Source organism: Sitophilus oryzae, unplaced genomic scaffold (assembly GCF_002938485.1).
Source record: "Sitophilus oryzae breed Bouriz unplaced genomic scaffold, Soryzae_2.0 scaffold_1396_pilon_pilon, whole genome shotgun sequence".
NCBI lineage: Eukaryota > Metazoa > Arthropoda > Insecta > Coleoptera > Curculionidae > Sitophilus > Sitophilus oryzae.
The window spans coordinates 2,687,952-2,702,236 of NW_022146055.1; the positions used below are offsets into that span (position 1 = coordinate 2,687,952).

Sequence of the window (14,285 nt, forward strand, 5' to 3'; positions counted from 1 at the left end):
TTTATTATAAGTTTATTATTAACTGTTATCTGCTGTTATTAATTAATAATCAAAACAAAACACTAATCTCACATCAGTTTTGTGGTGTCTGTAGTATGTGGTTAGACAGACAAATATAAAAATAGGTCTTAAATAGGTAAACAAAACTTAAGTCAATAAACTCAATTAAGAAAAGTTAGGTTAATGTTGTCTCTGATGTTGTGTTTGAAACTGAACTGTGAAACTGAATTTTAGCTGATTTTAGAACTAGTTTTTTACATAAAATATTGAGTTGTATTCAGTATGAAATATTAGTTAAAATAAATAAAATTGTAGGTATATAGAATACCACCAACATACGATGTTAAATTGAGTTAACATTGGGGTAAGTAAAATAAAGAATAAAATGAGTTTGTAACAATTATAAGTAATTAGTAAATATATCAGTTATTTTAATTTTAGTACATAAAAATAGTTATTATCTCTATTTGCTCTATTAAAGTAGTAGTATTGTATTATTTTACAATTTTTTTTCTCTATAATATAAATTTGCTATCAAATAGCAAATGCAAATAAAATATTTTACCTAGGTATACAGGGTTTGTACATTCAGTTCTCGCACATACGACACGGAGTATTGTATCTAAACGATTAGATTTTTACAAATTGTAAGTTTTGGGTTCGTTGAAGGACTATAGAGCACGATTAGAGCTACAATTTAAAAATATTTTTACAAGATAGAGAGTGTCCCAAATATATAAAAAATTAAAAAATATCAAAGTTGTATTTATTTAAACGGAACACTCTTATATTATTACATACCCATTTTTAGTTTCTACAATTAAAATAAAGGTAAATTTGATTAAGGTTTATCACAGTTATTCCTTACCGTTTTTGAAATATTTTCAATTTTGTGAAATTGCATAAACATTTTAAGGCTTTATTTCTCCAAGGGTAGGTACCAAACTTTTTAATACTAAATTACTGAAGTTTATTTATTGATCAATTATTGTGTTGCAATAATAAAAATAATACTACCTCAAACAGAGTGTCTAAAAACTTATTTTAAATAATTTCTAGCTTTAAACGGCAATAACTTATTTAATTTAAAAGGAACACCCTGTGTATTTTAGGAGAATCAGATGCATAATTTGTCTATCAAATTGTATTTTACCATTTTTTATCTATATTTTCAAGTTTTCGCAGAAAATGCATTTTCTTATAATTTAGACCCATTTTAGACCTCATTTATCAATTTACCCATGGAATATTGTATACATTGAATTTCTTTTATTTCATTACATAGTATCAATATTATTTATGTTAAGGAACCTTCATTTTTACTTATTTCTTTAAGACATTTTCGGATAACAAAAAAAAAAATATTTTTCAAATTCAATTTACTTTCAGACTTTCAGGTGAATTGTTTATAGAAAAGACAATATGGCAACATCGGAAAATCCTTTGAATTTCGGTTCTGGGCCATCAAAACTTCCCAAAGAGGTAAAATTATACAAAATTATGAAAAAAATCATAGAAGTTCAGATTGTCCCAATTTCGTCTGTTATATGAAGTTTCTCTCGTTAATGTGTAGAGATACAAAGATGCGGTTTTCACATTACTGTGCTACTTTTTTAGAAAACCATGGCAAATATGCTACACACAGATTTGTCCTAGCTTTCTTAGTTCCTGAAATACAGGGCTAATTTTAAAATGTTGCATTTTTTCCCTTGGAGATTTTCACGTAGAATCCAGTGGTGTACCTAGTTTTTTTTGCTGGAACCTGACATTTTCAAAATATAACTCTTTTTAATATAGTAATAACTTTTTCAAATTGGACATCCAGTATATTATTTTTTATTTTATTTGTTTTATTATGTGCTTACTAGAAATATAATACACTTTATACCGTATGATCGAAAAAAGAACGGAGTCCAGTTGGCTATGAAATGAAGATCGCTGTCATTTTATATGTAAAATTATATGGAGAATGTCATGGATCGTCATTTCCAAGCCAACTGGATGCCGTTTTTTTTCGATCATATGATATTTATTTTCATAAATAAGGTAAAATGCAATATTTAACTTTTTAACATAAATCAACCTAGTTTAAACGAGAGTATTATTGTGTTAAAATTTATTATTGTTTTAAAACAATACTCTTGTAAACTAAAACTAAAAAATAATATACAGGGTATCGCATTTAAGGAAGCGTCATATTTTAACAATGGCAGCTCCCAGGCTAACAACTAGTTACTGAATTCCACTATGGGATTCAGTTTTCACCTTTTCGATATATAAGATAACCATAAGATACGAGGGAAGTCCAAAAATGGAACAATCTCAAATTTGCCCTGTATTTCAGGAATTTAGAGGGCTAGGGCAAATCTGTGTCTAGGATATTTCGTTTTATAAAAAAGTAGAACAGTAATGTGAAAACGACATGTTTGTATACCTCTATTCATAAACAAGAAACCCTGTAAAACACATGAAAATGGGACACCCTGTACACGTACAAAAATACTTTTTTTAGGTTCTGGAAGAAGCACAAAAAGAATTCTTAAATTTTGATCACATAGGTTTCAGTATAACAGAACTAAGTCACCGATCTCAAGAATATGCCAAAATAAACCAGGAGGCTCAAGATGACTTGAGAGAATTATTGTTAAGTTTCTTTTGAAATATTTTGTTTGTTTTATTTTAAAAAATTGCATTGTATAGATCAGTTCCCAATAATTACAAAATATTGTTCACCCAAGGAGGCGGTCAAGCATTAATGTCTGCCATTCCTTTGAATCTGATGAAGAAAAATGGATCGGCTGATTATGCTATTACAGGTAATACGCCAACTTATTTTTGAAGTGAAACTTCTTTAAGATCGCTGGGAGTAGAAATTCAAGGCCGTGACTAGGGCTGTAACGAGCCCTGTTTTTTAACTTGACCGAGTACCGAGTACTCGGCTAAAGGTAATGGCCGAGTACCTAGTACTCGGCTGCCGAGTAGTGGAATTGTCGGGTTTTTAATAGTCTTAACAGTTATGCGACCTTTATCAATATATACTAATTATACTATACACCATAACATAATAATATTATATTTTATACATAATATAAATACAAATATATAATTTAACATTAAAGAAAGCTAGTTAAAATTTCCGGAATTCCTCGGCCTTAAACCAATGATCTTGTTTGTTTTGCCTATGATTGGCGAGCGGCTGTGAGTCTCATTTCTATCTGTTTTGGACATGCATAAATGGATTGTTTCTATTACTATACTTTACTCGGCGGAGTAAGGCCGAGCACCGAGTACACATTACTCGGTTAAAATTCTGGCCGAGCACCGAACTACTCGGTACTCGGTGCAGCCCTAGCCGTGACACGACACGCGAGAGGAAAAGAGGACAGCCTACGGCTTAAAAAAAATCGTCCGATTTAAATAAAATTTGGTATGTCAATGTAGAATGTAGAATGGGTAAGAGGGAGGGTTAATCACTGCGACCTTAAAGATCTATTGTGCCCCCCTTCCTTGATTCATCACACAGTCCATAACCCATCATACCCCTGTTGCAGAGGGAACTGGGTATTTCCCATCTTCCTCTGACAACAGTTCTTCCTCCAAGGGTACACGCCCTTCCACAGTTCGAGTTTGGCCCTCCGTGCCGCCCTTTACAGTTGAGGAACTTGCCTCCGGCTGAGGAACCCGTGAAGTGGAGGCTGGAGGCTCTGTCTCCATTTTCTCCACCTCTTTAACTTGGTCTCTCCTTAGACCTGATACCAGTGTTGTTCCGTATCTAATAGAGGGTATGTCCCTCTTTCTCTATTGGCTCCTTGGATTTGAGGTCAATTCCTATTGTGAGGACCAGGTGGTATATCGATGAATTGGACCAAGGCCAACTTGACCGTGTACAACACGTGTCACTATGGCAGTTAGTTTTGACGTAAGAAACGTGTTAAAAATTGATGCTGTCCGATCGTGACCAAATTTGGTAGGTAGGCTATATGAGCGACAGTGAAAACTAGGGGTGTGTAGTTCGTGAACGAACTAGTCCCAGTGAACTATTCCGACCCCGGAATGAAAGGAACTAGTTCCCGGTTTCTCAAAGAACTATTTCTTCAGGACCTATTCCGCGATCGAGACTGTTATCGATATATAATATCCGACAGCCGCATGTTATCGTATCCGGACCTAGAGGAACTAAATAAAAGACTAGTTTGCGTACGGATCGGCCAGCGCGATCGTAGCCCGATGCTAGGCGGGAGTGGAGAGTGCCAGCCGTATGTTACCTGTCCCGGACCGAAAGGACTGAGAGGAACTAGAGGAACTAATTAAAAAACTAGTTCACAGGAATCTATTCAGTCGACAGATCCGCGATATAATACAAGACGATGACGATGGATTCCGGCGTAATTGACACAGAAAATTGTCTTGGATACTGTTTTTGATTTTTAGTTTTTTCTTTGAATCTTTTATGGGAATGTTTTACTTTAGGTCCTTAAAATTAAGACTACGAATTAGATGTTAGTCGGGAACTATTGTGAATTAAAGACCTAGTTCAAGGAACTATTCCTTTGTAGGAACTAGAACTAAGAAACTAGTTCCTCCCAACTAGAATTTCTATCTCTAGTGCACACGGTCCCACCCTCCAAATTTGGATACGGCGTTTCGTTTACATCTTCATCAGGGTGGGACTAAGGATTTGATATTGAAGGAAAATGTGGGTCGATTTCGGCAAAATTGGGGACAGGCTACAGGAAGACGCCATCGGCGTTTCGAACCGATGCCTCTAAATGGACCAAATCATCAGGATTTTTCTTAATTAGGTATGGGTCGATTGGAACCAAACTCAGCACCTTGATAGAGGTACCCGAATGGAGTCCTCAGACGGACAGACGGTCATTTTAATACAAATTTTGAATAGAGTAAATCAAATTATTTAGTAATTTATTACTTTTTCAACATTTCAAACTACACTTTTTCAAACATGTCCTTCAAATCGTTCAATTTAGTAACTGTTAGTAAGAAGTCTCACTTTAAATATGCGCATATAGTGCACACAGAATTTTGTTTTTATAAAAAAACGCATTTATTTACTTACACCCTGTATACCTATTTTTTATATTTAGGAATATGGTCCACTATAGCGGCAGACGAAGCCAAAAAATACGGAAAGGTAAAGTATGTTTTTCCGGAATCAGAACCGAATGCCGGGATTCCCGATAGAAGCACATGGAAGTTAGATAAAGACGCTTCATACTTTTTCTACTGCGATAATGAGACCATAGAAGGTATGTAGAATGTTTAGGAGGGGGATTAATCACCGCGACCTTACAGATCTATTGTGCGTCTCCCTTTCTTGAGTTATAACGAGTTATAACTCATCATACAGTCTCAAGGCTTTGACAAAAGCCAGTATCTGACACGGCTGCACAGAGGCTAGTTCTCCTTCTCCGATATCAGTCGTACCAAAGTTTATGGCAGGAATGGTTATCGTCTCGGCGCACTCAGTGATGAGGTGTTCTGGTGTTTCCCCATTTTCCCTACAGAATCTAAATTCGCCATTGTTGCTTAGGTTTAATCTACTGAGGTTTTCGTTGAGAAAACAGAGAAGGTATCACGGCATTCTAAATTAGAAATACAGTGTATGATTTGAAAAAAAAACGTGTCAGGTTCAGGTTGGCTTGGAAAGAACAATTAATGACATATTCGTCATTCAAAAACAAGAGCTGCAGAAAGTCCCTATTATGACGGAGAGTCCGTTATTCAGACACGATGTCCCTCCTTAATATTTGTCCGTCATCCCATATTATTGTTCGTCAATTGAATCAATTCAAAAGTCTGTTACCTTAGAAAAAGTAACGAATGGAGGTCAAATGATACTAAATATATATTATATAATGTTACGTTTTTCGTCGGTTCCGTGTGGATAGAAAGTCACAATTTATTTAAACACTATTTATTTAACACTAATTAACAAAAACAATAACGATAAAAGACTTATAGAACTATTTACAAACGATTTATAACTAAGAATTTATTTTGAATTTTAGCGCGTCAACTGCACCCGTATATTTATGACTGCCCTCTCTAGGCCACAGCCGCCGGCTTTTATACCTACAGCTAAAAGAACTCTAGAATAGTCCATAGATCGTTAGGTGCATAGAGAAGGTTTCGATTGTTTTCGTATGTACTACTCCATTCCAGTGGAACTCGTTTCTTCTCGAATCTTCGAATGAATCATTACGGTGTCTATTCTTTAATGCGATGTTAAGGTCATCCGAGGGCGGGCCATATTGTTAGGTTAGGTCGAGTCCACACCGGTCCGCAACAATAAAATGGGTGGAGTTTAATAGCATTTGGCAGCTTACAAACTGTGAAGGAGGGCGTAAATGGTGTACTAACTCAATAATAAAAAAAATCCTACTTTTTTGCGAACTTTCTGGCACACCCTGTTCTATTTCTCATATTTGATTTCTAATTTTAGGTAGAGAATTTCCTTTTATCCCGGATACCGAGGGCATACCCATAGTATCAGATATGTCATCCAGCCTAATGAGTAAAACGATAGATGTTTCCAAAGTAAGTACCTTTTTTAACCCTTATCGATTAACTAATTATTATACAAGATGTTTATCGATCTATCTATTATACAGGGCGAGTCTTAAATAAGTGCAAATATTTTTAAGTGTGGTAGGAACACGTCTATGAGGGTTTTTTCGCAAAAAAAGATGTTGAAAATCGTGCATTTTCTTTTAAATTTTCCTGTATGAAAACTTTTTAGAACTGCCCGGCACATTTTCTCACGGCATAATTTCTGAATCTCTGATATTACCATGGTTACGGCACAGGTTATGGCACTCTAGTACATGACATTAGTCTATGATGGCACTAAAAGGGATGCAAATACAGAACAAATCCGGTGGCTCTCAATTTTTTTTTTTAATTTTCAAACTTGGATAAGTCGGTTATTTTGGACTCACCCTGTTTTGAAATTCAACACACTCATAATAACTTGAAGTACTCTTTAAATAGTACTAAAAATAGGTTTGTCATTTAAAACATGCATGCCCATGACGTCATATAGCTCAAATTTTGGACACGCTACACGCTTTATAAAAATTCCCTACATCAAATATAGCGCTGTTTAAAATACCTCCTAGTTACGTCCCAGCACATTTCCGAAAAAAAACATCTTTAATTCACTGAATTTAGTCCAAGTTAGAGAATCACCCCGTATATTTAAACTGTTTTGTTAGTTTGGAGTGATTTTTGCTGCCGCTCAAAAAAATCTTGGAACAGCTGCCTTAGGTGTGGTCATCATTAGGCAGGACTTACTTGGAAAAGCACAGGATATATGTCCGTCATTTTTAAATTTCTCTTTGTTGGACAAAGCCAATTCTATATTGAACACGCCACCAGTATTCTCGTAAGTACAAAATAAAAATAAAATTATTTGAATATTATGCGGTAATTATCTTGTCATTGAATAAAAAGACTAAAAAAATAGGTACCATTTTTATATTCATTAAATTTTTATTAAATGTGAATAATTCTATAGTATATGCATTTTTCCTTATTTATTTTATAATTAGTTTATGCAAAGTCTATAAATCTAGTAAGATGTCAGGACTCGACTTACAGTGAGTGATTATTGTGAGTCTCAAGAAAGAGGCTATGCTTGAAAAATAGTCACATCGTGCAGCATGCGAGTATTTCCAAACTAAAAACATTGACAGATAATGAATAATTTTTCATTAATACGTCATTAGTAAGTAATTACCTATGATAATTACACATCTAAGATTAAGGGAATCCAATCTGTGGAACCAGACCAACTACGGTCACCCCAGGATATTGCCAATGATAGGGAAAATCATGACGAACACGAGTCCAAATCTGCTAGACCAAAAAACGGGCTATATGCTCACCAAACATGATTTTGGAGAAAAAATAAGGATTCGCATAGCGACAAGAAAAGAAGGGGAAAGCAACCTAATAATGAACCCTCAAGAGCAGTCTACACAGGTAGGCACAGGTAAAGGCTACAACGTTCTCAGAGGAAGTAGACACCCGACGATCCTTAAGGCTATCGGATGGCTGTAATCTACAAGCCGAGGTTTACGCTATAAAGGAAGCGGTCAGTTATATATGAGGGAAAATCGCTGACCAATAGGAGATATTGTGATATATTCTGGCAGTTTGGGCCCTTTAAGAAGCATCACCATGCAATCAGTTAGATCGAAAACTGTGATGGACTGTCGAGAAGCACTGTCCTGGTTGCATCAAGGCGGGGCCACTCTCTGCTGGGTGCCAGGCCACAGCAATGTGGTGGGCAACCAAAAAGCGGGTAGATTCGCCAAAGAGGGGGCCAGGGGAGAGGCTGTGGCAGATGATCCACCACTTGTGACGTTCAACACACTGAAGGAGGTTCCTTCAGTGTGTTCCTATAGTTAGGAACTACCATCACGCCCAAGCAGCAAGAGACGTGGCAGTACCGTGAGAACTGCGTTACGGCTCGAAGACAGTTGCCAAACCAAACCAAACCAAACAACTACTAGAGCATAAAAAGAACCTAGTACGCATAATTGTAGGTGTCGTCACTGTACACTGCCTCATGGGAGTAAACCTCGTGAGATGGAAAATTTTCAACGACGACTACTAGAGAGAATGCGGAGAGGAGGAAGAAACCATAGAGCACCTGCTGTGTCACTGGCCGGCACTGGAAAACCGACGCTTTAAAACTTTAGGCCCTAGTTTTTTGGAGGGACTAGAGAAAGCAGCAGAAGCCTACAAAATATTGTTATATAAACCTACAACCTTTAGCCTATAACCTAACCTAAGTAATTACACATTAATTAGGATATAACAATTTTATGAATTTTATTTTCTTGTTCCAGTAGCGTTCCTATATTTAGGTATTAAATATTTACATTAATTTATGTATTTTTATTAGAAAGATTTTTTTCTATCATTATTATTATTAACATCTATTAGTATTTTATAGGTAAACGAGAAGTCCATATAATTCAGCCATACTGAAACGACCGAAATCCTTTCGCGGTTTTCCAATGCTTTTTATACCCTATCGACAAGCGAAGTCTTGAGCTTGAGTCGGTGTTTACATTTCTACGAGTGAATCGCTATGACGATCCAGTATTATTTATTATATTTACATAACCACTTAATTCGACGCTAGATTTTATGCGCTTCTGAAAGTACTTATTTTTTCTTTATTCAGAACATCTTATTGTACTTATTGACCGTACTCTTCATACACACGAAAATCGGTACCCAAGGCCATAAATGCCGACCCGGTATACTCCTTCCATAGTCTTTTTATTCAATGAAAATATCCTGCACTAACTACTTTATTATATAGGGTATACCTTCTTGGAAAGGTCCTAAAATGGGTTAAAAGGAATGGAGGTCTTCAAGAAATGGAAAACCGTTGTAAGAAAAAAAGCAAACTCCTCTATGATACAATAAAAAACTCGAATGGTTTCTATAAATGCCCAGTTCAAAATGAGGATTTGAGAAGTCACATTAACGTGCCTTTTACAATAAACAACGGCGACGTTAAGCTTGAAGAAAAATTCATTAAAGAAGCTGACGAGAATCATATTCATCAGCTGAAAGGTCACAGATTGGTTGGAGGTGTCAGAGTGTCTTTGTATAATTCTATTTCTTTCGAAGAAGTTAAGATTTTGACAGATTTTATGTACAAATTTCAAAATGAAAATCAGTGTAAATCAATATCTTGTTCATAATGTTGTATTAAGGTAAAAAATATTTTTATACCGTAAAATTAATATATAAATAAATTTTGATGAAAGTTCTTTGTTTTACTAGCATAATATGTTCTAGAAAACGTGAAGAGTTCTCACATAATCATTTTTCCTTGTTCTGATATTTGACGTCGTATATGATAACTGTGTACTTTTAGTACATCTATGTTATTATTTTATTATTTAATCTCTTTGAAACCTTATGTAACATTCCTGTTGTCTTATATATTTTGCATATATAGGTAGAAAAAGCAGTAGATAACTTTTAAACATTATTGTTTTTCGAAGTACTCTCCACGAAGTACAAGTGCAATTTGCAATGCATTTTTGCATCTGTTGGAACCAATTCTGAAAGCAGTTATTCCACTCGTTTGTTGGTATTTTAAAATTACATTTTTGAAGGCGCTGACCACAGAATATACTAACGAAAGCGCTGAGTGCATCTTATGTGGACTGGAACCTAGAACCTTTGACCACGCAGTTAATTCTTAATTTATCGTTGGTTAGGTTTTAATAGGGGATGGTCCAACAATTCAATATTTTCTTGCCTTAAAAACTTAATTGTCTTTCGAGCTAGTGATGGGCAAAACTGTTATTTTTAGATAACAGTTGAAACTGTTATAGTTATTTATAAAAAACAGCTTAAAATAACAGCTTAAAAATAACAGGTTTCTTTATTTTATTGCTAAATATCTGAAAGAATATGAGGCGGTCACCGCCAGGCGTATTAACGCAGTTGCAACAATGACGTGCTCGGTGTAGTATTTCCAGGGTGTCATAACATTTCTAAATATCGATTGTTATCTAAAATACCTCTCTAAAAACGGGGGTTGTTTACAAATAAGCGCTGTTTACAAATTGCGATATAAAAAAGCCAAAATGCCGCCACTCGTCTATATCTATAAATTCCGATCTACCTACGCCCTACCCCTCGATCCGCGTAGATTCTGAATTGCGTAGCAGTGTACAGGGTGCATCTCACTCGACGGGCGAGAAGCTCTTCGTTATGATTTTACCATTTGCGGTCAAAAAATAGCAATATAAGAAAATGTGTAGTATATTCTTCATAAGTAAACCAACTACACACTAGAGTTCGAATTAATTTTACACTTAAACTAGCATGTACAGTTTGACAAATATAGGAAGAGACTTGGGGATAGCACCGGTCGCGCACACGATAGAGAGAGAACGCATTCGGCGGAAGAGAGATGCAGTTACGCTACGAAAAATCTGATTGAAGCAAATTTGTGGGATGTCCACTGCGCATCGGGGGGCGTCTCTTATTTTATATTTCTCACGTCTCTAGCTATACTTGTTAAGTTGTACCCGCGACTTCGTTCGCATCGAATTATTAATTTGTAATGGTGATGATAAAGCAAAGCAAGAATTTCCATTAACATACAAACTGGATAAAATTTTCTCACATTTGCCAAAAATATGCTTTAAACGTCGAGCAGTTTAAGCAGAATCGTGGTTAATCAATTACTCAACTTTTTGGAACACCCTGTATTATTTTTTAAAAAATTTCAAAATATGTAAAAAAACAAAATAAATTATGCGTGTCCAATCGTTTTCCCGAAAGACTAACCGTTTTTTAAATAATAAATATTGTAATATTTGAGGGGCGTTTTCACCCTCTTGGAATTTGAGATTCGAGAAACCCCTCCTTATCGCACCTCTACACCCCACAGTCAATCCGTTTACCAAAAATCAGCTTTAAACGTCAAGCAGTTTAAGCAGAATAGTGATTACTCAGTGGTCATATTTTATGAAACACCCTGTATATATTTTGTAAAAATCTCAAAATATGTAAAACAACAAAATAAAATATACGTGTTTAAGAGTTTTTTCGAAAAACTCACCAGTTTTTAAATAAAAAATATTCTAATATTTGAGGGTGGTTTCACCCCCTTAGAATTTGAGTTTCGAAAAATCCCTTCTTATCGCACCTCTACACCCTAAAGTCAATCCGTTTTCCAAAAATCAGCTTTTTACGTCAAGGGCTTTAAGCAGGATCGTGATTAATCAATGACCAGATTTTTCAAAACACCCTGTATACATTTTTAAAAAATCTTAAAATATTATTCTGAAAATTTTTCAGAATAAATAAATACTTAAATATTGAAACTTAATAACAAAGTATTGAAACATACAGCGCCATAATATCTCGACCTCCGCCCGTTATGCTCGTAACAGGTTGAAAAACAATATGTATCTAAAACAACTGATGCGTTATTCTCCAACCTGTTTCAAACCTCCGATTATCTCGAACGCCGTTCTGTTATGCTCGTAACAGGTAAAAAAACAACATAGCTAAAACAACTGATGCGTTATTCTCCAACCCGTTGCGAGCCTCCATCGACAATCGACCGATGCAGCAGCGCTCCTTTCCCACTCCTGTTATCTCGACAGCCAGGCGTTATGCCCGCAACTGTTTCAAAAAAGCTGCTTCTTTTATATCCTATTATTTTTAAGCTGTTGTCAGCCCAACACGACGCGCCGCGCCGTAGCGCATACCCCACTCCGTTGTCCGTTGTATCCAAGTTGTATCTCGCCGCCTGTATCGATGGTTGTCGAAATAATAGGTTTTCCATCCATACTAGTTGTTTTTTGGAATTGCTTCGAGCAGCATCGAATTTCGTGGCGGTGCAGAGCGCCGACTTCGTTTCACGAACACTCGATCTCTGCGTGTCGTTATTTTATATCTGTTGTTTTTTAAAAGCAGTAACGGTTGCGTTATGTTATTTCTAAATAATTGTTATAAAATAACAGATAGTTAAATAACAACCCATCACTATTTCGAGCTGTGTGGGAATTTACTGAATGAGTTTTTCACACCAGTGTTGTTTTTTTCAATTCCGTAACCTTGATCTCCCAATAGTAAAGCATTTGGAATGTTCTCATTACTTGACATATATCGCTGTTCCTCCAAATACGGCTGTCGTGTACAGACCCTGGCCACTCTGCAGCGACACTCGTAAACAATTCGTCAGCATTATACGTTGCTTGGACATTGATTGCCGCAAACTGTTTCCTGCATATATACTCATGGTCATGTTGATTCCTATGATTTTTTTTATCCTTATGAGTGTGCAGTCTATTACCCCAATTGCAGTAGAAAACCTATATTTTTCAGACCAGCCAGCGTCGGTTTTGCATCCTCGATGCTTACAAGTCCTGTAAAAAACCATCTTGCATTTTTTAAAACGGGTGGTTTGGTTTGGTTTGATTTGGTTTGGGTGGTGTAAAGAAAACGGGTGGTTTAATTCACTCGAATAAAGTTTACTTATAATTGTTGGGAAGCATCAATTTTCATTTTTCTTGTAGGTTCAGAAATTAAGAAGACTTTTTTTTAAGAAGAATTTTTTAAATAATAATTATTGTAAAGTATAAATACCAACTTTGAATAATTTTGTATACAACTTACTTGAGGAAAACTAATCCAGGTATTGGCTTTGTTGATGATTTTTTGTATGACGAATTTGATTGTGTTGGTTGGCTGACACCTACATCTTGAGCCACTCCTAGCTGAAAACCTTATTATCCTGTATATTAATTTAAATTTGATGTAATAAAACTCACCAGAATCAGCGACATATCTTAAAAATGTCTTCATTTTAGTGACAGACCTCAAAGCCCCTCCACGTTTTTCTTCACTATCCCCCAAGAAATGTTGGGCAATCCAATCGACCTTTTGTGGCGTGAATCTATATAACAAAATAAACTTCTGTTGCGAAGGATTTTCTCGACGCGGCTTGTATACTTTAGTTTCTCGTACGTGAGCAAACATTGTGAAAATGTTAAAAAATAAATAGATTGAAATCACTCCATACAAATATGTTGTCGTACGCAATTTCTTCCACATACTAACATATTTACATGTATCAGTATACCGTGCTGGCAACTGTTACTTTTGGGTCGGAATTTAAATGTGTGGAAGTAAATCGCATAGGGATCTTATTAAGTCGGAGTGAGAGAAATGCGACCGACCGACGCGACGCGCGACGGTGTGCTGTTGCGGCGTTGCCGATACGCCTTTCCCTATCAAGTAAAGTAAAATCACGATCGCAAACCGCTTATTTTTAAGACTTTTTTTCAAGATATAACTAGATAAAATCATTAGACATGTTTCTGAGCATCTGAAATGGAATTATAAGGATATCCTTAGGGTGTCATTTTTTATAACGAGAAAACGTCAGTAATCGCGATAATTTAAAAACTTAACTTTTTAACACATAACACACCATAACTTAAGAACCACTTTAGATATTGAAACTTTTTTTATTTTTAAGATCGGATATTTTACAATATGTTTATATAAGAAAAATTCGATAAGGTCCATTCAAAAATTATAAACAATCCATCCATTTACTTTTAGAGCATAGCAATTTTCAGCAATCGTGTAATTTTTTTATTGATAAAGATTTTCACATACTGTCCACAAAGAAAATACAGCAGAAATATTGACAAAGTTCTTGAAAAAACTACAATCTATTATTTCTAATAGATTTCGAGATATCG

General features: G+C 35.4%; 1 protein-coding gene across 4 annotated transcripts; it reads left to right on the forward strand.

The window, feature by feature from the left end:
* The first annotated feature begins 33 nt into the window (after positions 1–33).
* Positions 34–9,811, forward strand: LOC115875862 (probable phosphoserine aminotransferase). Of its 4 annotated transcripts, none has more exons than XM_030891400.1 (9): positions 34–136; positions 316–364; positions 1,390–1,482; positions 2,513–2,643; positions 2,701–2,816; positions 5,106–5,267; positions 6,464–6,558; positions 7,236–7,405; positions 9,359–9,811. In XM_030891400.1, exons 3-9 carry the CDS (start codon positions 1,423–1,425, stop codon positions 9,744–9,746), a joined length of 1,122 nt encoding a protein of 373 aa, XP_030747260.1. In that variant the 5' UTR covers positions 34–136; positions 316–364; positions 1,390–1,422; the 3' UTR covers positions 9,747–9,811. The 4 variants fall into 4 exon arrangements, with proteins under 4 accessions (XP_030747260.1, XP_030747263.1, XP_030747262.1 ...); XM_030891403.1 differs by having other exon boundaries at positions 1,398–1,482; XM_030891402.1 differs by lacking the exon at positions 316–364 and having other exon boundaries at positions 49–136.
* The last annotated feature ends 4,474 nt before the right edge of the window (positions 9,812–14,285 follow it).

Bases quoted from the DNA above. Each gene is read 5' to 3' on its own strand.
- LOC115875862 (XM_030891400.1), top strand. From the start codon at position 1,423: ATGGCAACATCGGAAAATCCTTTGAATTTCGGTTCTGGGCCATCAAAA. The intron at 2,644-2,700 runs GTTAAGTTTCTT...TGCATTGTATAG, and splicing joins GATGACTTGAGAGAATTATT to ATCAGTTCCCAATAATTACA. The intron at 5,268-6,463 runs GTATGTAGAATG...TTCTAATTTTAG, and splicing joins CGATAATGAGACCATAGAAG to GTAGAGAATTTCCTTTTATC.